The 26,150-nt window shown below is 35.4% G+C and overlaps 1 protein-coding gene across 1 annotated transcript in view; it reads left to right on the top strand.

The window, feature by feature from the left end:
- Positions 1–20,861, top strand: part of LOC123478907 (uncharacterized) — a 256,478-nt gene extending 235,617 nt beyond the window's left edge. Inside the window, exons 13-15 of the mRNA XM_053919712.1 lie at positions 5,859–6,065; positions 18,641–18,787; positions 20,733–20,861. Of these exons, the coding sequence (XP_053775687.1) occupies positions 5,859–6,065; positions 18,641–18,778 (345 nt within the window). The 3' untranslated portion in view covers positions 18,779–18,787; positions 20,733–20,861. The remainder of the gene's footprint in view (positions 1–5,858; positions 6,066–18,640; positions 18,788–20,732) is intronic.
- The last annotated feature ends 5,289 nt before the right edge of the window (positions 20,862–26,150 follow it).

Below are 26,150 nucleotides of genomic sequence, written 5' to 3'. Positions count from 1 at the left end.
GTAATTATAATAACATAAACAATCCACTGTAAGGACATTCACATCAGACCTAATTTCATGCTGAACTATTACAATGCAATTAACAACCTCATAGTCCTATTTTAATTAAGCTCTGTTGTGAAATATGCAGCATTTGAACCTGTTTCAGCCTGTTTTGTCTACCATTGAATTACTGCCCTTAACATGTTTTTCTGCTGAACGATGAATATCATTTAAGGATTACTATTTGTGGTCTGGCACTTTGTAGGTCCTTCAAAGCTTTAGTGTCTCCAGATTGAGGCCAGCTTTAGCTCCTCAGATGTGTCCTATATGTGTAGTCTCTGGACTCACTTGTCTCAAAAGATTTATTAACTCACCCTGGGCTCTCCTGAAAATGAAGGGAGAGATGTGATTGGTTTAATGAGAGGAATTTCAGATGACAGGAGAGTTAACTTGTGGAGCTAACTTTAGATACTCTAGGACACAGTAGCGTCTTCCGGCCTGTCATTTTGTAAAACTATTGAGTGAACTCAGATTTCCCGTGGACATTATTTAGGCTGCCAAATAGTTTAATCATTGTTCACTAGAAAAGAGAAAACAAAAGCATCCATAGAAAATATGCAATTCATACACAAATAATATCCTGCTTCCTTCTTTGTATGCCTCACCTACTCCAGTTGAGAATTTCTAGGTCGTCTGGTATTTGCCTGAACAAATCTTTCCCCTCCTCTATTTGGATTGCTTTCATGGCCTGAAATAAAGTTAAATGGAAAGTATTCCATGTGAACATTTAAATTGGTGACCAAATATCACAAGTCAGTTTGCTGAGTGCCTTGTTACCCAACAGTTTCTTATAAAAAAAATAGAGTTAAAGTCAAAAGAACATAAATTATTCAGAAATGAACTTAAGGGCCTAAGAAAAATCTGATGGTGATTTCTTCATCATTCCTTACCTCCACATCCATCCTCTGTTCTGCCTCTCTTCAGGTTTAGTTTCTGTTATAAAACATCCATGTTCTTTTCTTCTTCTTCTTCTTCTTTTTTTTTTTTTTACCTTGCCCTACTTTCTTAACCCTAGGGAGGATTTTAAGAAGGTTTCAACGCTAAGCATCCCCAATTGCTTCAGGCTGCCTTTGGTTGTAAGTCAGAATATAAAGCAATTACCCGTAGGGTAAGATGTGTTCATGGCCAATGGGAGAATGTTCAATATATTAGCAGGTAACTGAAAATATTCTCTTCTGTGTGAGCATCTGGTTCAGATTCTTAACCATTTCTGTGAGGTTTTATGGGTCACTCCCTCACTTCTTTTGGGTTCTACCTTCTTTCCCAAAAGGATGTGTATACTTATACAGTGAAATAACAGGGTTTAATGGGATCTACATGCCTCATTGTTGATAGGTGTTTGATCATTCCAACTATCTCAATAACTGCTAGATAGGAATTCTGAAAATGACCAAAATTGTTTTAGTATTAGTACTTTATGATTCCCCAAAGGGGAGAAAAACATACGCCTGTATTTTTCTAATTAATCTTCAATTCAAAGAACCTTGAGAACCTTCCCTGGGATTATTAGTAAAGCCAAATGTCTGTAATAATTTGGATGCTGCCTCTATTTCTGTTTTCCATGAAAAACTACATTACACTGCTTTTGAGTCAATAAAAATGTTTGCAAAATTCCCACTCAGACCAAGGACAAAAGAATCTTCCTTCAGATTCTTTTATATAAGCACTTAACTGAAGGCAAAGTTCAGCATCCAGAATCACGATCAGACACAGTCCCATTCTGCGCCCACGCTAATGCACAACAATGACAGCACACTATGTGATCAAACAGTGTACCACACGGTGTAATTGTAGAGTCAGACCAACCCGGGTTCAAATATCAGAGCTGCCTGATTATTGCTGGGATCTCAGGGGGCTCCTGTTATAAGCCTCTTTTCCCCACCTGAGCTATTTGAGAAAATTAAGGAAACACAGGAACCCAACCAAAAATGAAATAAAAACATCAGCCTCACTCCTGATAAAGCTGTTTGGAAATTGTGGCTTTAGGTCAGCAGCCAAGTGTGCTCGCTAATTCATCACTCCATAAGGAAGGAGAGGCACTGCAGACAGAGCTGAGATGAGAAGTTATCTCAGAAGAGGCCTGCTCTTGCTAAAATTAGACTGTGGATGAGCAGAGAATGTGGGCACTGCCTAGGAGCCGCCTGGATACACACACACACAAACACAAAACCTGGGAAAGGTTTAGTACTTTAACCTCTGATTTCTTGTTTCCATATCCCTAGTGGGAGAGTAAGTAGAGCTTGGGGAGTGACAGCCAAGAGTGTAGGGGAATCTAAGATGGAGGAATAAGGATTATCTGTTAGGAAATATTGTCATATAACTGTGTCTTTGGGCGAGTTATTAAGCATTTCTAAACTTGAGTTTCCTTATCTATAAAATGAGAATAATAATACAAACCTGACAAAATTGCAACATTAAATAAAGTATATTAACATATGTGTGTGGACATGTATGTGCATATGTGTATATGTGTGTGTGTTAACTGCCCACCTTAAGGCCTGCAACTAAATACTACTCATTTCCTTCCTAGTCGAGCCAAATCTTTTTCTCCAGAATCAGTCAAAGATGTCTCTGGAAAGAAGACAATTCATTCCCCACTTTCCAAGGATTAGAAGTGGTTAAAAAAAAAGAGGGAGAGGAAGTACATATCAAAGTGAACAGGAATTATTTTAAAAACCTACTCTGCCCAGTTTACTGCCCAAATTTCAAGGTCACTTACCTTTCAAAAAAAATCAGCTCCCAAAACAGGAGTTGCTTATTCTCAAACAAATATATACATCTTCTTAGTCCTTTAAACATGGTGTCCAGGGATGCAACCGGGTCTGTTTCACACTGCATGTCCAAGGCTCAGAGGCTCCCATCTATCAAGGAGCTCATCCAACTCGTGTCTTCCCAGTACGTGGTGTAATGAGTAGAGACCCCATGGCTCTCTAGGATATAGCATGCTTGTTCCCATCCCATTCTTTTTACTCTGCTTTGCCTGAAGTCTATCCTTTTACATCCTAAGGCTGTAACATCAGTGTATGGGCTGACTGCAAAGGAGAGAAGAAGAGCCTTGGGTAATACCTGGCCTGGGGTTGTGTGTGGAGGGTGGGGGACTAGGTGGCTTCTGTTCTGATCTTGTCTCAACACATTTGTCATCATCTACCTCTGGATTTTACCAGGGAATGTGTGGCGTCATTTAACATCCTCACTAGGCTATCAGGCAGATTAAGAATTAATGATATAAATTGATTAGGTTCCTATAGATTTGACATAGTCAGTGAATTTCTCTTTCAGATATATTCAGTGCTGAATTGATTATTGTCCCTCCTCAAACTTGCCCTGCTTGCTTGCTATAGTCACATTTTAGTGGCGTTACTGGGCAGTGCTTTCTCATGCTCGTTGTCACTTTTCAGGTGCCTCTTTCACTGACAGCTCATACCTAGCTAGCAACCAAACTCTAATTATTCTACCTTGAAAAAAAATCATCGACTCTGTCTCCAATTCATCTCCCATTGCCCAAATGCAGGATCTCTTCATCTACTTTTGGTGAGATGATCTCTAATCTCTTATACTTCTGGTCTATTCTTCACACTGTCTTCACCTCATTACTCTGAATACAAGCCAAATCAAGCACCTCTTCTGCTCCAAACTTTCCAGCAGCTTCTCCCTTTCATGGATTACATTCAAAATACCTTAGCACAGCACGCAGCACCTTCACAATATTAAGTGATGTTTCCAGCCTCATATCCTGGTCCTCGTGTGTCTCCTCTAATTCCATCCCCTGGTGGTCTCCTGGCCCTGGAGCTGCTGTGCACTTTGGTGTCTCAGTGCTGGGCCAGTTCTGCTCCCTTGCCGGAAGCACTGGTGTCTCTTTTCTTACCTATTGAAATCCCACTAAGTGTTGGTAATTTATACAAAGGAATATTACTCAGTCATTAAAAAATGAAGTCTACCACTTGTGACAGTATGGATGGATCTAGGAGGTATTATGCTCAGTGAAATAAGTCAGAGAAAGACAAATACCATGTGATTTCACTTACACGTAGAATCTAAAGAACAAAATTAATGTGCAAACAAAATTGAAACAGACTGATAGACACAGAGAGGGAACTGGTGGTTGCCAGAGGGGCACTGGGTAAAAGAGGTGAAGGGACTAAGAAGCACACATTGCTAGTTACTAAATACTCACAGGAATGTAAGTACAGCATAGGGAATATAGTCAATGACATTGTAACAGCTAGGTACGGTGCCAGATGGGATACTTGAGATATTGAGGGAAACACTATGTAAAGTATATGATTGTCTGATGACTAAGTTGTACACCTGAAACCAATACAAAATGAAATTGAAGGAAAAAAATTTTAAAAAATAGCTAAAATTAAAAAAGTCACTTAAAAATGGGGGGAAAATTCTGCTGAGGTTTTGAGAGCCAACTCAAACCTCACCTCCTCAGTAAGGTTCCTTCTACAACTCATCACAATCAAACTTGTTTAAGTGAAATGTAGGCTGAAGAGATGGTGAATTCCTGCTAATGAATTAGTTCCTGAAGAATGTTTATATTTTCTCAGAAACCCAACATAGAATGGGGCCTCAGTTAACTTCTATTTTTAATTGTATTGAACCTTGGTCTTTTTTCTAAGTCAAGACATCAGGATATTTACTACTTCACCTGTTCATCCAGAATTTATTCTTGCCTTTTTACTTTAAAAGAAAAAAAATCACTAGCTAGAACGTTGGGAGTTTATTGTCAATTATAGGCTTGAATTGAATAGTAATTGGCCAGAACTTCCTTTCATATTATTAAATCTTTCTATGTTTCTGAGGTTTTAAAGTATTTGTAAATCATTTTAGGAGGAGTCAACTTTGGGGAACGTGTTTGATATAGACTTTCTGCAAAATCCGGTAAATGTTCTCTGCCTCAGAAAGAGCCCATGAGGAAAGAAATGCATCAAATATTTTCCTCTGCTTCTGAGACTACCGGCATCTGCAAATATGAAACTGGAAATTCGAGAAAGCACCTTTAGAGCTCAGAGGTTGTAGTAAAAGATGGTGGAGATATCAGGAGATCGGAAGGTTTATCAGTCTTCAACAAAGTTTAGAGCAGAATAGCTTAATTTTCATCACTGATATTTTAAACAATAGGACAGTGTCTTTTCAATTCGTTCATAAGTCAAGTTGCATTAAGGCGGCCCCACAGGGTACATTGTATAGACAGTGGAATTGTTATTTGAGAAATCCAACTAGAAAATAAAATCCAGTAAAGTACAGCAAAGCTGTGGTCGTCAGGTTGCCGAGAAGGAAAATAATAGATAAATACATAAAGTATGCAAAAACCCTGCCCAGTGACTGCAGTACAATGTATTTTTATTTTATCTGGTACACTCCTTCAGGGGTGCCAGAAGACTTAGCACTTATCACAGGTGAATAAGGAAAAAAGAGCAAAGGTGATTTGTTTTGGATGGGAAAGCACAAACAACCATTCATAAAACGATTTGGAAATTTTTCTTTTCTTTCTTTTTTTTTTAATCAACACTGTCATTGTCACAGCCTGCTTGATCTTCCTACTTTGGGTTAATATGGGAACCAATTACAGATTCATCTGTGTAGAATTAACTTTATGGAGCACACACCGGGGATTTCTCTATCTTCACTATTTAGATAGCTGTCATAAAAATATGCATGGAATGGAGTGCAGACACTGCAGATGGCAGAGATGTTCAGGTTTATTGTAAAATCATTTAAAATTGGTTATGCTCTTGCCAGAAGTTAATTAATTTTTTTTCTCTTCTTTTCTGGGGCTGGGGGGCTGGGGGGGATTTGTGTCTCACTAGGTGGCAGTGTATGATTATATCTGGAAAAGCCACGGTGTCAAGTCCGGCATCTCCAGCTGTGACCTTCAACATCTAAATGAAATTTCTGTGCCTGCACATGGTCCAGGAGACATTACTTCTCACGTATCTATATACACCGTTTATCCCAGTGGGTTCCAAGAGCTATACCGCCACTTTCTCAGACTCCCTGGTGGGGCTATTATTGAGGTATGTATCTATGAAAACATTTAACGCAAACGCTGTGTATGTTGTAGCGCGCAAATGTACGTGTGTATGTTTATACTTTATTTTCAAGGTTTTAAATTACTTGGAAAACATATTGTAATTAATGTTTCTAATACCATAGTGGCCTTGAAGATGTGTTTTAGTGTTTCATAAGCAACAAAGCTATCGCATAAGAAAAAACAATGTTTCTGCACATAGCCATGTGAGAGGCAGGAAACAAAGCAAGTGAAATAATCGAGGATTCAGCCTGTGATAACTTTGACTCAGCTAACATTTGTAAAGATCAGCATGTTAATATAAAGGGGTACTCTGAGGTCATGGACACTTCAATGCCTCAGCAAAGTGCACAGCCCTTTGCTAATGCGATGTCACACAAAATAAATGAGATAGTGTCATTTCTTTTTCTTTTTTTCTATAAGACGAATCTTTAAAAAATGAAGGAAAGCCCCATCCCTAAATATTTAAAAACTTTTAAAAGTAGTATTTGACAAAGATCTTGAAGTAATGTTTCCTCCTAAATTGTCAGAGTGTTTAGGAGAACTGACTGATTGGGAAAAAAAAGTCTCTCACATTGCACCATATTCTCAGAATCCAAACTGCAAGGCATGTCAAAATCGGAGCCTTGATCCTATTAGCATCAGTGCTGCTGAATCACGGCGGCTGAAGGATTGTTGTTATTCCCTGCTACTGGGTGGAAATTAAGGGTAGAGATGGAAAATTCAGATACATATCAGGATTTGGTTCCATGGTCTTGCTGGCATGCAAATCTCTTAATAGTGGCACAATATTAGTTGGTAAGAACTTGCAGAATAAAAATATTTCTGTTCCCACCACATTTTCCCTATTGGCTTTAGCCATTGTTGTTTTTGTTATGAAGTTGATAAAAGTGTGTCTTCATAAAAAACCCCTTTTGAATGTAACTTTGAAAGAAATTTCTGTTTCGTAATCAGTCTCGCAGCTAGGGAGCTTCTTTGTACTGTGTCGGTCCAAAACAGTGCTTGGGTAATTGGGTAATTCTCATAGACACTTTGTGCAGAAAAGCACAGGCATGCTTGCAAGGTTCCAGTCAGTTCACCTTCTCTCTTCCATGCTGAGGGAAGGTGTTAAGAGGGAATTGAAGATATTGTAGTGAAGCAGCAGGCAGGCAGATTATGGCTGCATCCGATGTCTCTGGGGGCTTGGGTTAAGGCTGCTGTTGGTACTTCTGCATATAACCCTTTCCAGACTTCTGAAACATTTGCTTTAGACACCTCCTTGTGGAACAAAACTGCTATCACTTATTTTTTTTTTAAATTTGCACTTGCATATGTTTAAATATTTGTACCTACCATGTGCTCAAATAATTCAAGAAGCCAGGAAGCCAGGGGTGTCTGCTATTCTGCTATAAAATATTTTGTAGCTCATAGGCAGTGGGGCCTGAGTGGGAAGCCTGGGTGTAGTAGGATGGCCTGTTCTCATGGGCAGAACAATCAACAGGGCCGTTTAAATCACTCACTCAAGCATTTGCTTCAGAACCTTGGCTTAGTCATTTCCTACTCTGCCTACATCCCTATCTGAAAAACTGGGTTATGAGTATTTATACTACCTATTTTACAGGGATTAGGAACAGATTAATGAGATAACATCTGCAACGTACTTGAAGCTTTTTTAAAAGAGTGCAATAAAGATTATAAACTAGTATGGATCATACACAGATTTATTTAACTTGTAAACCTTTTTCCAAGTACTAATAGTAACATTGTGCTAAAAATAAAGTAAACTCACTTCTGGAAGGGGTGAGTGGCGGGGCAGTAGGTATTGTCAATGCATCTGACTTTCATTGCCTGTTTTCAGTAATGCTGGAGGTGCAGCTGGGCACTTCAGAGCCTCTACACAACTGATACTTAAGCAGCTTCCCTCCTCTTTCGGGTCCCAGCCAAGGCACTGGGTCTTGCTCACTCCTGAGCCTGCAGTCTAAGCTCGGCCCATTTATTTTCTCCTATTTATGTGGCCTGCTTTCCGCTCTACGAAATCTATGAAATCCATTTTGAACCAACTTATACCCTTTGCACCTTCTCTAACACTTGTCCCAGGCACTAAATTTTATCCCTTATCCTTTCTAAACCTGTTCCCAGCATTGAATTGTGTCTCCTAGAGGGCAGGAACCGTAAAGGAATGCCAGAGCATATTAAAGATTAGGCAGATTTTCTCTCAGCCACCTGTCTGGCTATTCAACAATCTTCATACTTTCCTTTATATCTCTCCTGACCGCTACCAGGTACTGCCAGACCTATTTATTGGCTTTTCAAGCTATTAAACCTGAAATTGGAAGGGATTTGAGAATGGTCTTTTGCAGGCTTAGTGAGAAATGAAATTCATGTATTATCTTTCTCAAAGATGTATGCATTGGAAATAAATTTCAAATATTAGCACCCAGGTAGATTATATTTTCTGGATTAGAAAACATCTATTAGATTTTTAAAATTATGTTTATAAGTAGCCAACTACTTGGACTAAGGTTGACTTCGACCCTTGAATTCCTTATTTCCATATTAGGCACATTATTGATGCTCAAGGAAATCTATTAAATGTATTGAATTTCTGAATGATGAAGTGCACTATATGATTGGTAGTTAAGCACCTCAATATCCTTGTCACAAGTGCCCACATAATGTGAACTGAGGGAACCTACACCTGGGAAATGACTTAGACTCACCTAGAGTTACTGGTAAGGGCCATGCCACATTTTGATTAAATATTCTGATGTGGGAGGGAACAGACAGCTGTGTCTGGGTCTAATTTATTTACAAATTATATATGGCAAGAAATATGAAAGAAAATGAATAAAATTTTGCTTTACTCTTTTAAATTGAACTCTAGTCTCAAAGGTTTTATGGTGGGTTTTAATTAAATAGGGTATCTAGTTATCTAAGTTCCTTTTGCACTTAACACAGCTCAGCTTGTGATGAGACTGATCTCTAAACCTCTCCTTGTTTTAATAGGAAATATAGGTCATATATTAACCTTTTATTTTTTCTCAATAAAACTTTAGTAGTCTGAATTTCAGCAAATTATGTTCAAGTTTTCATTATTGTGGAAAACCCTGCTTTTGGAGTGGAATGATTTCTGCACGAAAGAGGTCGGGTTTTATGAGTATGAAGTAGAAGTTATACTACAAACAATCTTCCCTGTGGGTTTGTGTTCAGCAGGTCTTTCTCATCCAGGTCTGTGACCCGAGATGGAAAGGCTCTTACAGAGTTCTACATATTTTGCCTTTAAAAATAAAATCCCCACCTTTGTCAGAAATGGTCATTGGTCAATTAAGCAGTGAGCCCCCCTTTTTAATAGTATTTTTATCAGCTTCTCTGAGGTCAGCAATTACACAGTTTCTCAGCAGGGCAATGCTTTGTCTCTGTTCAGTAAGTAGGGATAACTTGAGGGGTTTTTTTTTTTTTTTGGAAGTATAAAGTTACTCTAAAGTTTTTAGAGCTACAAAACCTAGAAACCCAGGCAAGACTAGAGCAGATTCATCAAGTCACAAATAAGCTTCTCAATCCCAGGGTATCCGTCGCAATTAAGAAAGTCCTTGGAGCATTAGTTGGGTGGAATGGGAAAAGGGTTTTTTGTCATTAGAGGCAGTGTCGCCTGGTGGTCTGAGCAGAGAAGTGGGAGTCAGGAACTCAGCGATCTAACGGAGGCTCTGCGAGGCCCTGCTGCGCGGCTTCAGGCAAGTCTCTGGGCCTCAGGAGGACGGGCTCACCTACTTTGAATCTCCCATCTGAAGAGCTCCTTACCCAGAGCCAGGAGATACACAGCAGGAAGCCTCATTCCTTGTCTGCAAAATGAGAATATTAAAATTTGCCTAAATAACAGATTAACCAATTAGTGATTGTTAAGTGCTCTGCTGATAAAAAGCAGCAGGAGAAGGTAAAAAAGGAAAAATGGAGACACGATTTTATTATTCAATGGGTTTTACTCAGCTCTGGATTTCTCTTCTGCTCATGCAACTGAGTAACCATAAAGTGCCAACAGCAGTTGTAAAAAGACTGGACTCACCTTTTTACCCTCAATGAGAAGTCAGCAGATGAAACCGCATGAAGCTTTGAATACATGAGGACAGGGAGATCATATTTTGTCCTTGAATCAATGAACTGCAGGGCAAACTCCATACAAATAACTGCAAGTTTTCATCGTTAACGCTTCTATTTTATATCTTTCAGGAAGGAATAGTGTATTTGGAATTTCCCGCATCCATCTTCTACAATGACCAGTTTGAGAGTTTTATGTGTGTGTGTGTGTGTGTGTGTGTGTGAGAGAGAGAGAGAGAGAGAGAGAAATACACAAAAACGAGAAAGAGAAATTAATAGGTAAATACAGAAAAATTAGAATAAATACAGAAGAATTGGATTCTATAGAAAATATTTATTAAATGTATATGAATTATTGGTGATAGCTTGATCACATTTTCAGGGAGAAAATTTCTTGGTCCAATTATTTCTTTTGTTGAAAGTCACTGTTCATGCGAAAGAGCAAAAGCACCCCTGTGTTGCTCATTGTACACAGTGTTAGGCTGAGCCAAAGAAAATAGCAAAGTTAATCCATGTTTGCAAATGAAAGAAAGTCATGTTTTCATTTCCCAAATTTAGAACACTTTACATTCTGGTCACAACACCTGCAGAAAAAGATGCAGTAAGTCCTCTGGGCACTTTTGCTTATGTGAAAATATTGGAAATATATATTAAAATGAAGTAGTAATAGCAATAGTTATGGCTCTGCATAAAATATTGCTGAAATATCAAGTCCAATATTGTCTTTATTTCTGGTTTTCAAATTCAAACTTAACAGTTGACATTTTTGTTGATTATTAAACGTAAGTTCCTGATACAATTTTCCTTTCACTAAGAATGATTGGCTATTTTAGTGAACTGTAGAGGGTCATCATTTTGTTATATCTAAAATGTAGATCCTATTATTAGCAGTATCTTTAAAAAACAGAATGCAAAAGCAAAAATGAATTTATTATCAGATTAGTGTTAGAATATAATGTCACTTTAAGATGTTTCCAGTCATGAAGAGACTTAGACGCACTTACTACTAATAATTCAAATATATATAAAAATTTATGTCTCTTTAAAAATTCCTTGAGAAAATTATTGTACCCATATGTATGTGTTAAAATAAGTTATTTTATTTGTCTGTAATAAATGGTCAATGTGACTGGCCATGAAATGGTTTACCTTTCAAAAAAGTTATTTATGTAATTCTCTCCTCAGGCTTGATTTATCGTTTATATATATTATTGGTAACCGATAAGAGGGGAAATAGTACAGCTTTTAAAAATTAGTACTTCATAATTTAGAAATAAATATAAAAGCTTTCATACATTTTCAGGAAAAAACTATTTTAATCATAAGGTCAAAATTAACTGTTAGTGAACATGTTAATTTTAGTATAACTATGCTCAATTTCCTCAGAAAATCATGAAGAACTGTTTGAGTCTATTATATACTGAGATATGATTTTTAAAAACATGTTGGAAATTCTATAGGTCTATTCTAAAATAACTGGTCTTGTTTAATATATAAAATATTAAATGTCTCTGAACTTCTTTTGTACTCATAATTTTAGACAATTATTTATTAGTAATTATCCTTTTTCACAGACTTCATATTTTATATGTGTGTATAAGTAAAAGATAATCAAATTTATATTTTTGAAAATACTTAATGATCCTCAACATCTTAGATTTCTTTTGACTCTCCCAATAACTAGAACTTACAAAAGCCATTGAAAATATTTGTTCTAGTACTATAATCATATATTTACCAGAAATAAGACATGCATATGCTGTATTAGACAAAAAAATATTGGGATTATAAGCCATAGAACATGTTTTAAAAGTCATATTAAATGTAGAACATCAGTCTAAAAAACTAAAGCTTTGACATGCAAACTCAAACAGAGGGTTAAATGTCTAACATCTTCAGAAGTAACACATTAGAGAAGAATTAAATCTTTATTGCACAGTTAGTAAGATTGTTTTACCTTCCATAAAATTATGTCCACTTTCATTCTGTATATTTTTATCTTTTATTGGGTTGGATTTTGGAAACTGTATCTTGAAAGGTGGATCATAGAGACAACTGTATTCAAACAAAAATAAAAATAAAAATAAAATAAAATAAATGAAGGTAGGAAAATACAGTTCTCTTTACTTATTAATTTTGTTATTATAAAGTTGGAATGTTTTTCAGTTTTTGCATCATAAATATATTTTAAAATCATGCATCCCAAATGCAACACTTGAGATGAGCACTTTTAGAATATGCTGTGATGCTACTAATTAGCAATTTTTATCTTGACTCCGTTTGACAAGGCTGAGGCTGTTTTCTTAAAAAGTCAAAGACAATTCACTTGTGAAAAAACAAGCGGCAAAATTCTTACCATAATTATTTTGTTTATATGTGTATACAGAAATATCATGAAGAGACTTAGGAAGTTCTTGTAATTCTGTCAATATTAATCTAAAAACTATCTACTAATGTATTGATTTATTCTCTGTGAGAATCCACAGATGTAGGGGTATTAGCTTCTCTTTTTTAGCTTATGGAACAAATTGCTCCATAATTACCTCCCTAAATTATTTAGTGATAATGAGATCAAACAATGTAAAAACCACTTGCTTCATGTCAGTCATTTTTGCATATTTGTATCCTATGAGTTATTTTTAATTCCACATTTTATAAAACACTGACATAAAATCATGTAAGTTTATGTCCCAGATTACGTATAGCATGCTGAATGACACTTAAAAAGAATGAACAAGTAGCAGTAGCTTATTTTCTGAAGCAATCTTGACACTAATGCTAAATTTCAACAAGGAAACATCTAGCATTTTTACCTTTATAAGAAAAGACTTTTTACATATTTAACATAATTCCAGAGATATAAACTGGAATTATGTATAAAGATATGTACACCGTAACCAAAGGACATTTATATTCCCCTGTAGAATACTTACAATGATTTTATTGCCATTTTGTGTCATTTTCTAAAGGATATAAAATACAGTCAGTAAACAAACTAGAATTTAGATTTAAGGTGACAGCTGCTCCTTCAGAAACAATATCCAGGTACTTAATTTTAAGAACATTGAATATTTTACAACCAAGTATATTTTTGCAAAATATGAAAAGACTCTCTGCAGTGACTTCTAATTTTGTAGCTGCAATGACCAACAGGGCCACCGCCACCAACATGCTGTCATCACAAAGTCACTAATGTCAGCTGAGTTAGTTAAATTAGTGAATTAGATTGAGCAAATTAACATTTGTGCAATACTTGTTCAAAATGCAAAACATTATTTCTCTAAAGTAACATTGATTCAACTATTACTTATACAGAGTATCATTATTTCTAGTTCTATTTTTGAAATTTACAGTTGTGATCAAATTTTAACAGACCCTTTACTCCTAGTTCTGATTGCTGTACTTTGTGTATAGAATCTGAATTCCACTGGGGGGAAATTCCATTTCATTACAGAGCCATGATGGGTTTAACTAGGCTCCAAATATCGCTGGGTTGCTGTGGTCACTGCATTAATGTTATACATACATGAGTCCTTTGTTAAGTGGGCAAAGTAAAACAATACTTACCTGTAATGTTAAACTATTTCATTATTCCTCTTCTTTATCCTTCTTACCCTATTCATAATGTCCTCTCACTGAAGCTTAATCAATCTGTATTTTTGGCAGCTGGATATGACCCATTTCACCAGCTAGACTGTAAATAAAAATCAACTTTATTATTCCAATTAGATGCTTGAGGATGTATGTACCCTTATTAGCAGAGAATTCACTCTCTTTCTTAGGCCTATTTTAGCCATGTAATTTCTAAGAAATCCAGGGACTTTTTTACACAAAAGAGAGACAAGCCTGCTTCAAGCACAAGACAGAAGGAGCTTGGGTGCATGGTTCTCACCGTGGTGGTGAGCATCACTATTGAATACTGATGCCATACAGTCTGAAGGGTCCTTGTCTGCCTCTGCAGAAGTCGTTCCCCTTCCCAGTGCCATGGAGATACTCCAGGCTTCCACTCCATTTGTTCAAAAGCATAAATATCTAACACCAGGGGATGGAGGCCCGAGCAGCTAATCAAGTCCTAGATGGCTTCAGTCTCTTTCACATAGTTTGCAGAACTAGTTTTCCTCCAGAAAATTTGATTATGAGAGTTTTTGCATATTTTTGTGTTGCTTTTAATAAAAGGATAGAATTTAGAGTTTCTTACTTGCCATTTTCATTGAAATACCTGATTATCTCTAAAAGCTAGATTGTGGCAGTGAAATCACTCAGTCTAAGGATGTGAGAATTGAAAAGGATAGATATATATATGTATATTTGTTATGTACTTATGTGATATATATAATTTTACAATTATAAACATGCTAAGGAGGATAATCTCCAAATTGCCCTCCAAAAAAGATAACAAATATATAGTCACAACTGCAGTGAATGGAAATGTTGCCCTAACATTTTGATAGTCTTTTTGCTTATAGCCACACTGATTATGTTGTCTATAACTTAATAAGCTAGTGTTGTGCTTAAAATACGAAGGAGCATAGTTCACTATTACTTTCTGTCTTTAAAAAATTCTACCTCACTAGGTTGTTTTTGTGTACATTTATGTGGCACATTTAAATACAAGTATGTAATGAGATCTTAGTTGTTTGTAATATTTATTTTAGCAATATTTCTTCCCAGTAATTGATGCAACCCCCAAAATAAAATAATTATAATATTATTTGCTTATTTTTATAACAAAAATTATTTGAAATGAGTGACTGTACAAATCTATAAAAGATAATAGTGTTCTAATATCACTTTATAATCATATAGTAATTAAAAGGTTAACTGTCTCGCACAACAGTTAATGCAGTAGTGATAACAAATAAGCTTCTTTTGCAACTATAATTAAGTTTAGTTATATTTTATTTCCTCCTCCCCACACCTCTCAGGGAAAACTATATTTGTCAATTTGATGTATATTCACACATGCATACAAATCATTTTACAGAAGTACATTTTGCCACTTTATGGTAGCAGTTGTGATGAGGACAGGGGGAATAGTTAAAATCATAGGAGCAAATTAGAAGAATCAGTGTGACTCAGAAGCTACATGCTGTTGGTCCATGGCCCTCCTGTTGTACAGCAGGGTAGAGAAATGCTTCCAGGTAATTAGTCCAGATGATAGCGGGATTTTCCTCAAATCTCCAGCAAGCATTACCACTCCTGCTCCCATGTCCCTTCTCTACCCACACACTATGGACTCTTTGAGAAACTCCTTTTAATAAAGACACACCACTACACAGCACAGAGATATCCTAATACCTCATTTCTTAGAAGATGAAGTGGTGACTGAAGTTGTTACTCTGAATCAGTTCTCAACTAAAAAGGAAGATTGCGACAGAACACTTAGCAGAAAGTGACCTTGTGATTTTGGAATTCCTGATTCTGTTGAAGTTTGAGTGTTACCAAATTTGATATTAGGAATGTACATCTCAGAAGTTCTGAGAACAATTGCATAATTCACCATGTGAGGATCTAAAAGGGAACGGTATCTCAAGAGGCATGGACAAAGCTTGAGAACTGTGATTCTGACTCCCATTTTTAGATATTCTTGATAAGAAGGAAAAGAAGTTATCTAAATACATGCTGCTATGGCACAGAATGTTTCACAACAAACTTTAAAAGATCATATACAAAGAAGTACAATAAAGGTATACAAAATATAACTTTTTATACCTATGTACAAAAAGTAATATTTTGTATACCTTTTATACCTATTTTTATACCTATTTTTGTGTAATCAGAAAAGGTATCTATTAACTCACATTACAATAAATATTTTGAAAAAATGGCTGAATTCAGTTCAAGGAATCCTTTCTCTCTTTCTCTCTCCTGTTTTCATCTCTGTTGGCTCTTGGGTATGTTTTTTCAAAAGGTAGCATAGCTCCAGACTTCATTATTTCTAGTACTTGGTATCTTGGAAGGGAATTTTCTTTCCCCAGTATCTCAATCTGTACCTTTCTGCCATTTGCCTACCCGTAGAGAGAGGCTTTCTGATTTGCTAGTTACATGATTTACAGCCCCAGTAGGAGCTGGAAAAGTAGCTACAGAAAGATAAAATGGCTTCTGTAACCACACGAAAAGCTTGTCTGCTAAGCAGATATCCTCTATTACCCAGAGAAATGCATTAAATTTGCCAATGGCTCCCTGCCTTTCTCATCAGGATAACCTTCAGTTCAAGAGGCAATGAGTTCTGGGGAAAACAAGTCTTCAGCAGAATGCTCGGGAATGTTAGATACCTTCAAGATGTAGAAAAGACATATGAAGTCAGTGAAATTGATGATTATTATAAACATCCCAGGAATAAACCCAAACTGTGTATGACAAGTGAAACAGAATGTTGGCGTAATTGCTAGTTGTGCTCAAAGATAATTAGTCTTGTATATACAAAGAGCTTCTCTAGGGACAGTGAGTTCCTACTAAAAGGAATGTTGTCCTGTGTTTTCCCTCAGCTGTTTTTATTATTATTATTATTATTATTATTATTATTATTTCTATCCAGTTCATCACACAAATGTTATTTAAGGCTAAAAAGAAATCTTAGTGCTATGTTTGGTTTTAGATTTTGGGGGGGGGGGGTTATAGGTTAGGATAATTTGCTTTTCAAATGTGTCTTAATTACAAAAGACCTTATGTTCTATATATTAGCAAATATTATACAAAGTTTAATTTATATTTTTGTGTGTGATAGAATTATTGCAAAAGTCAGAAATGAACCAGGCTTCTGGTTCAGGTGTTTGTGTAGGTAAATGCAGTACTAGCATCTTCCCACAACCACATCAAAATTATAAGTGCCTAGCTCGGGTGAATGGGAAAGCTTTGCCATGGAACACTACAGAACACCTACTACGAAAGGCCATCTACTAAGCCTGGGACGTGTAGCAGATTTACCTAATGCATACTAACAAACACAGGGAGGCAGTCAAATGAGGAGACAAAGAAACATGTTCCAAATGAAAGGGAAGAACAAAACTCCAGAAAAAGAAACAAAATGGAGACAGACAAAGTTCAAAACACTGTTTATAAGGATGCACTAAGAAGCTAGGGGAAGAGTAGACAAACTTAGAGAAAACTTCAACAGCATAAAAAGGACATGAAAGTCATAAAAAAGAACCCATCGGAAATGAAGGATACGCTAACTTAAATGAAGAATAATTTACAGGGAATCAACAGTACAGTAGATGAAGCCAAGAAGCAAAAGAGCAATTTAAAATATAACAAAGGAAAAAAAAATCCAATCAGAATAACAAAAAGAAAGTATAATCCAAAAAAGTGAGGATTGTGTAAGGAGCATCTGGGACAACTTCAAAGTTACCAATGTTCACATCATGGGGTACAAGAAGGAAAAGAATATGAGCAAGAAATTGAAAACCTAATTGAAAAAATAATGACAGAAAATTTCCCTAACCTAATGAAGCAAATAGATGTACGAGTCCTGGAAGCACAGAGAATACCAAACAAGTTGAACCCAAAAAGGCACACACTAAGACACATCATAATTAAAATCCAAAATATTAAAAACAAAGAGAGAATCTTAAAAGCAGCAAGACAACAGCAGTTACTTACCTTCAAGGGAGCTCCCATAAGACTGTCAACTGATTTCTTAACAAAAACTTTGTAGGCCAGAGGAATTGCCAAGAAATATTCAAAGGGATTAAAAGCGGGAATCTACAACTAAGATTATTCTACTCAGCAAAGATATCATGTAGAATTGAAGGACAGATAAAGAGCTTCCCAGACAAGAAAAAGCTAAAGCAGTTCATCATCATCAAATCATTATTACATAAAATATTAAAGGGTCTTCTTTAAGAAGAAAATAAAAGATCAAAATATGAACAATAAAATGACAATACATTAAATACATATATATCAACTATTGAATCTACAAAACACAATAAATGAACAAGCAGAACAGAAACAGACTCATAGATACAGAGAACATTTTGATGGTTGTCCAAAGGGAGGAGGGTTGGGGAAATGGGTGAAAAAGGTGAAGGGATTAAGAAGTACAAATTGGTTGTTACAGAATAGTCACAGGGCTGTAAAGTACAGCCTAGGGAACAGAGTCAATGATATTCTATTAACTGTGTATGGTGTCTGATGGGTATGAGCCTTTTTGGGATGATCATTTAGTAAGTTATATAACATCTAATCACTGGAGTATACACCTAAAACTAATATAATGTTGTAAGCCAGTTGTAATTGGAGCATAAAAATGAGTTAAATAACTTAAAAAAGAAGTTAAAAACAGAAATGGAACCAAACCACAAAACCTAAATTGTCAGCTTCTGTTAAACTGTAAAATTAGGTTAACAATATGACATTTCAGGGGATTTTTAAGCTGTATTTTTTTCAGGGGAAAAATAGAAATAAAATCACAACTTTTATTCATTCCACCTAAATATTTCCCTGAAACGTGGTAAGATAATGTGCTGTTGTATCACCACTTTTCAGGTGTTTGGGGTTATCAGCAACTTAAAGTTTATCCCCAGTGAAGTGGTCACAGCTATTCAGGAGCATATAAATGAAATGGACAGCAGACTGGAACATTCTTTTGATGCGCCATTAAGAGACACAAAAAAAATCCATTAAAATTAAAAGGTGAGTTTTTCCCACTGATTGCTATATGTATTGGAAACAATAGCTAGAAGTCATTGTCATCCTAAATATATTTTCAGAGAGAATAAAATCCTGCTAATCTTTGTTAGTTTAGAAAGAGCTGTTGGCTACTGTGGAATTTGAAAAGACATAAGATACCATTTTTCACATTCCTTAGTAGTAGTACTCTTTTACTTGGGAGGAATAAGGATATAGCTAAAAGACAATATAACCAAATCTAAATAAATCCCTTCTCCATTTAGCTGGAGATTTTCACATTTTTTTTTTCTTAGAAGCAACTTCAAAACAAAAAATAAATATATAACAAGGAAATGAAGTCACTTAAATGAGTTGTTTTTCAAAGCATATATTTTACATTCTAAGATAACAACAACCAACCCCAAACTGGCTGACTCAGATTTGGGCTGTTTTCATATACCTCAGCTCTTTTAAAGGGATCAAAATAGCACACTGGCCTTTCCAGTTCTTATATTATCCATTTTTCTCTTTACTCTTGCTTTCCTCTCTTTCAACTGAAGGTTTGGCATAGGATTTATGACCACAAATGGGTAATGAACCTCAGAAGTTTGATGGGTCGTCATAAATCTTACATCATCCTTTGTCTTCATTATAGAACAATGCAAACAGTGGATATTCAGGCCCTCTGCTCTTCTTCAGCACCTTTAAGAAAGGTGAGCAGGCATTTTAGCCACTTCTGTTGAACAGAAAACAATTTTTATTAGAGGGGTCAAATCGATAGCTATAATTAGGAAACATGAGAATTCATGTGATCCTGGTGATTTTTCAATCCCCAGGCTTAATCATTGTATAATTATTATGATATCTTCTGTATAACATAAGACATTTGCATTAAGAATGACTCTAGGTGTTCCCTTTATTGGCAAAAATTAGCATATATATTTATGTCCATATTGTTCATCCTCTATGGCTATTAATGAAGGCAGATCAACATATATTAATATCTGTCAACAGACCTCAACTTTAGAGAAACTAATAAATATTTTGAACGTGTTTGAATAGTCTAATTATCGTGCTTACAACACCTTGTGAAACCAGACTCTTCCTTCTGGACCATACGTGAGTGTCACTATCACTGATCTCTTTCCTTCCACACACTCACTTTTGCAACTATAATTACTCATAGCTCTGAGCACAAGGAACTTACCTCCACTTTCACTTAATACATTTGTATTCTAGTTCCGTGGTTTTGCCTTCCTCATTAAAGCATGGGTGACCTGTGCAAGGAATTTTTCAAATGTGTCTTCCTGTTAACAAAACTTAGAGCTTGGCACTATGCATGGGCTCAAGAAATATTTACTGTGGGAAAGATGATGTGAAGAAGAAAGGAGAACATATTAAGGCCAGGTTTTTATTGTTTTCTTATTTACAGAATAAAGAAGAAGCCCTTCTCCCTAAAATAAGTGGGGTCAGATACAGTAGAGCAAATTCTATGATAGACCTGTACCAGCATTAAATGCACTGAGAAGGAAACAATGTATACATAAAAGTAGATTTCTGCATCTTAAGCTGTATTTCATTAAATTATTAGTTCAAATTGATAAATCAAAGTAAGCAGAATAGTGATATGGGAATATTTTTACTGAGCTGCATTTGATTAACTGAATTAATAAAAATACCTACCCATTTTGTTGGTCGGTCATTTTTATTTTCTTCCCTCACTAAAATCTAAGCTCCACGAGCGCAGGAGTTATGGTTTGCTTTCTTTACGTTCCTCTCCCTTGTCCTTTAGTACCATACTTTGAACTACTAGTAAATCCTCAATAAATTTTTGTTGAGTTAAAGAATAACCTGATAGGCCAAGTTTTGCTTACATTTATATTTAATGTGCTATATGACATTGAATTGAATGAATAATATAGAGATCAGCAATCAACTGATACTTTTCTTTTTTGTGTGTTTTCTTTAGGAATTGGTGGCCCCAGTTGAAGGTTGGGTATAACTAAGAAAAGCAATATTTTCTGGTCCCTGAGAGATGGCTACAGCATATTTTTTTTAAATTAGGATTCCCCTACTACACTATTGCTAAACATGAGTTGTTCAATATTGTAAAATGCAAATCTATAGAGTTTTTTGTTGCTCTTGTTGTTTTATATTTATTTTCCTTGCTATTGAACCAAGCTTACTGAGCATTAAGTATCAATAATAGATTCAACAAATGAGTTAGTTTAACACTTTAAAAACATTAGATATATGCAGGTGCGTGGTGGGTAGAGATTTACTAACATGTGTTTTCAAGAGTTCTCTCTTCTGAAAAAGGTCACTCAGTTCCATAACTCTCCCCAGTGTTGAAATAAAATTGTGGCAATATCTTGCCTTTGAAGTAAACACCACATTTACATTGGCATTGAAATAACCTATTTAATTTAGATTTTTGGATGCACATGTATGATTAGTTTCTTAATAGAAAAATAAATAGATAAATAAGACCTTTTAATTTTTTTAATCAAACCATTTTTTAAATTTGATTACATTTATAGATAACTGATTTGACATATTTTAAAAAATTTGTACTGAACTTTATTGAGGCTACATTGGTTAATAAAATTATATAGGTTTCTGGTGTACAATTCTATAACACATCATCTGTATATCATTTTGTGTATGCACCATGCCACATCAACTCTCCTTCCATCACCATTTATCCATCTTTACACTCTTCTACCTCCCCCCAGCTCTCCTTTCCCTCTGGTAATCACCATAGTGTTGTGTGAGATTGGAAAGCATCCCAAGTGCTCATCAGTACATATGTGGATAAAAACTATGATATGTTTACACAATGGAATACTACTCAGCTATAAAAAAGAAGGAACTCTCATCATTTGCAATGGCATGGATAGATCTGCAAAGTACTATGCTAAGTGAAATAAGCCAGAGAAAGACAAGCGCCACGTGATTTCACTTATATGTAGAATCTAATGAACAAAATAAACTAACAAACAAAATAGAAACAGACTCATAGACACAGAGAACAGACTGACAGCTGTCAGTGTGGGGGGAAGTTGGGGATCTTGGTGAAAAAGGTGAAGGGATTAAGCAAAGAAAAGAAAAGAAACTTTTCATTCTTATGATATCACCCTTATTTTCTGTAGCCCTTTATGAACTGCAAAAAATAAATCCACAGGGAAGGAATGATGTGTGGTTTTTGTAGATAGATGATCTACTAGAATAGAGCTCAAATATAATAGTTCTCCATATAATATTCCCTTAGCAATATACACATATTTATATAGAAGGCAAAGTGTTATTTCAAAATCAAGATAGGTTTCTGGGACATTATATATATATATGCAAATTCAACCCTGAGTTTCTCTCAGTATATTGAGGATAATTTGTAATGCTACTAATTATTTTTAAGAATGTACTAGTAAAGCAAGCTTTGCTTTATGTAATAGTTAGTAATTGACTTATGCCATGTATATATATATAATATATAAATATATATATATATATGGGATATATTTCTCACTCAAGGACATTTTTAGAGAAAGAGGAAGGGAGAAATGAAAGGAAAGAGAGAAACATTGATGTGACAGAAGCATCAGTTGTTTGCTTCTCATATGCATCCAGACTGGACTGGGAATTATACGCACCCAGGGGAATGTGTGTGCATGGACTGGGATCGAACCCTCAACCTAGGTGTGTGCCCTGGCTGGGGGTCAAATTTGCAACCTTTCGGTTATGGAGCTATGCTCCAACCAACTGAGCCATACCAGCCAGGGCCACGCAGATATGTTCATCGCACAGAGATAATACATGATACAAAATGATTTTAATTGAAAACTGTATCTTAAAAAATCTTTTTAGTATATCATTTTTATTAGTACTTACTGTTCTTATTGCCTAAATACATTATCTATTTGAAATTAAATTCTGTTGAATAAAAATATAAATAAAAGAGGAATTAAAATTTTAAATGCTTGCTATAAATTTAAAAGTGGGATCTATTAAATGCTCTTTGTCTTAAACTCAGTGACAATACATAGATTATACAAATTATACTCAGTGTCAGTTAAGCAAGTGGATGAAAAATGAGTGATTTTCGTCCTTTAGTTAAGTATGGTGCTAAGTGGTATGCACTAGCATTAAAAGCAAATTGCTTATCACTTCAACAATCACAGCATGAGAGCACTCTATTGGAAGCTGTATTTTCAGTCTTTCTTGGTCCTCTGTTTTACTAAATAAATCAACTGATAATGGTTGGATAAGCAGAGGAAACATCCTTGATGGCATTATAGCATTTCCATTTTAAAAGTGCTTATTCAAGATATCTCCAAATTGGTCCTTTCTAGTCACTAAGAATTCACACACATGCACACACACTATATATAATATACTTTATATAGTGTTTATGTGTATGCATATATACACACATGTGTATATATATATATATATATATATGTGCACGTGTGTGTGTGTGTATATATATAAAATCTCATACAATTTCATGTGGTCCAGCCACCTCTGTGAAGCACATACCCTTTCTACTACATCACTTCCAGTTGTCCATACAGTTTAATCTTAAACACCTTTACATATGAGGAAATCACCACTCCAAATGAGAACTTGAGAACCCTTAGTATTAAGAATTTCTTCTGGTAGCGTGAAAATAGCTATTATGGGTTTGAGCCCCTTGTGAGAACCTACTAAATATAGCAGCTCAGAGACTTGGCAGATGGTAGGTCTTAACTAAATAATAGTTGAATGGGTGAAATAAAGCAAGCCTTTTTTGTTAAGTAAAATTATCTTCTTTTGAATACAGTATAGTTATACATAAATTTTATTTATTTATTGTTTTGTGACTGATGAGGAGTTGAAGCAGGTGAAGAGAGTAGATATAACTCCAGGGTGAAGAAGGTACCACTGGGTACTCCCTAGAGGGATCCAGGAAAAGCTTCATTGCCTCCCTGCCCACTGCCTCCCCACCCCTGCTTCTTCCTCCCCCCACCACACACTCTGTGGTAATCCCCCTTATCTGCAGTTTCAGTTACCCATGGTCTACTGTGGTCTGAAATTATTTTTAAAACCTTCAAGTCTTGAGGATGCCCAGCCATCAACATGTTATGCTCCTGACACCCAAACATGACAATGTCAACGGTTGGATGATCCTCCTTCTGGTGTGACCTAACGGAACATCACAACACCTATGCTGTCCACCTCACTTGTCTCATCAAGTAGGCTCTGTGTCATTTCACAACATCACAAGCAGAGTTAGTACAGCACAATATGCTATTTTGAGAGACCACATTCACATATAATAGTATGTTGTTATAATTGTTCTATTTATTAATTATTGTTGTTAGTCTCTTATTGTGTCTAATTTATAAATTAAACTTTATCATAGGTATGTATGAATAGGAAAAACATAATATATACATATATAGGGTTCAGTTTTATTCATGGCTTCAGGTATCCAGGCGGTCTTGGAATATGTGCCCCACGGATAAGGTGGGAATACTGTATTTTTCACCTATTACCAAAGCATGTAATGCTTTAAATAACATCAAATGTTTGTTTTATACAATAAGATATTGGTCTTGTGTTATGAACACAAGGGTCTCTTGGGTGGAAGCTCTGCTTGGTTTCTAACAATAAGAACATTTGCAGAACCAGGAGAGACTAGAATTTAAAGGTCCTTGTTTTATTGATTTACTTACTCTGATGAAATACTGGGACAAGCAGGGTTTTTAAAATGGTATAAGTTCTTTAACAATAACCTCTCCAACATCTAGGTCATAATAGGAACTCAGTAATTATGTACAAATGGATAGATAAGTGAATAAATAAATGAAACAGTACAGTGTAGTGGTTAAGAGCTGGGACTCTGGAGTTAGATCTAAGTTGACATCCTGCTCTATAACTTACTATTTGACCCTGGACAAGTTACTCAAACTCATTAAGAGATGTAAAATAGTATTTGCTAGTCCAGTGACTTAATTAGTATAGGTGGTTTTGAAATAGCATGATTGAAGAGAATATCTGAGTATCTGATTACCTGATGCACTCTGTCCACCTAGCCCTACGAAAGGGTGTCTCCCAATGGGGCTCACCTGGTTATGAGCTGACTACATGGGATGAGAGACCTACCTGATCAGGAAGAGAGCTTAAAGGATATTGATTGAGCTCAAAGAGGCAGATTACTATCAGCTAATTACGTAGAGGTTCCTTTTCTTCTGAAGCTGACTATATACTTTCAGTTCAGCCTGTCTGATTAACCTTGGTTGTCCTGATTTAGTTATTCAACTAACTCTATGCTGGGTGTGAGTATGTAGCATGATTTCTTAACATTGCTCTTCATGAGGTGCCGAAAGTAGTTCCAATCAACCTCTCATGTGAGATTTTTAAAAATGACCATTTTGCAGGGTTGCTGTGAGGATAATAGATAATGAAGGGAATATGCCAATAGATTGGAATATGCCTATCTATTGAGATTGGCTAAACAAATTAATTTGAGAAAGAAGGAAAGAAAACAGAAGGAAAAATTAGAGATAGAAGAAAGGATGGAAGGATGAGAGGGAAAAAAGAATGAAAGGAAAGAAAAATAAATTTCTAGAAGATAATTAAAATCAATGGATGGCTCATTTAAAATTTTAATACATACTAATTTTATTTCAGTAATATTGTACCAGTTTCCATTCCATCTACATATCAAGATAACTTCTTTCTCCCCACTACTGCTAATAATAGACATTAATAGTAAAAATAGCTTCTTATTAAAAATCTAAAATCATTTCATTAGAAACATTGTCTTACATGATTAATGAAACTTGATAGTTTTACACTTGGAACTCACACTTTCTTATTTATATACTAAGTGCAGTAAAAATCTGTATATATTTCTTGTCACCAAGAATACCAAGGTTGCAAGTTTTTTAGTTTACTTTAAATATACTTTTCCAAAGAACTTTACATTTTTATGTAGTTTAATCTGTAAAGTTCTTTGTTTTCTTAACATGATGTATTTAATAATTTAGCAATTCTGTTATATTTTTGAAGTGCCACTTCTATTATATAATAGGCACATATAGGTTATATATTTTTCCTAGACAATGTTGTTGTTTCATTGATTTATTGTCTATTCCCATTCCAGCATCAGGCTCCATTAATAAATGTAGTTTGTGGATGATTAACTTGCATACTACTAAGAAAAATATTCTGGCAACACAGGAAGAATGAGAATAAAGAGAAGAAAGCACAGCATTAAGAGAAATATTATAGACCAAGGTAACAGATATATGAGAGTTCATTAGATACTTTTTTCTAATTTTAAATACATGTGAAAACTTTCATAGTAATACATGAAGATGAGTGACACACAATAGGAAGA

Source organism: Desmodus rotundus, chromosome 3, assembly GCF_022682495.2.
Source record: "Desmodus rotundus isolate HL8 chromosome 3, HLdesRot8A.1, whole genome shotgun sequence".
NCBI lineage: Eukaryota > Metazoa > Chordata > Mammalia > Chiroptera > Phyllostomidae > Desmodus > Desmodus rotundus.
This window is presented reverse-complemented; position numbering and strand designations above follow the sequence as displayed.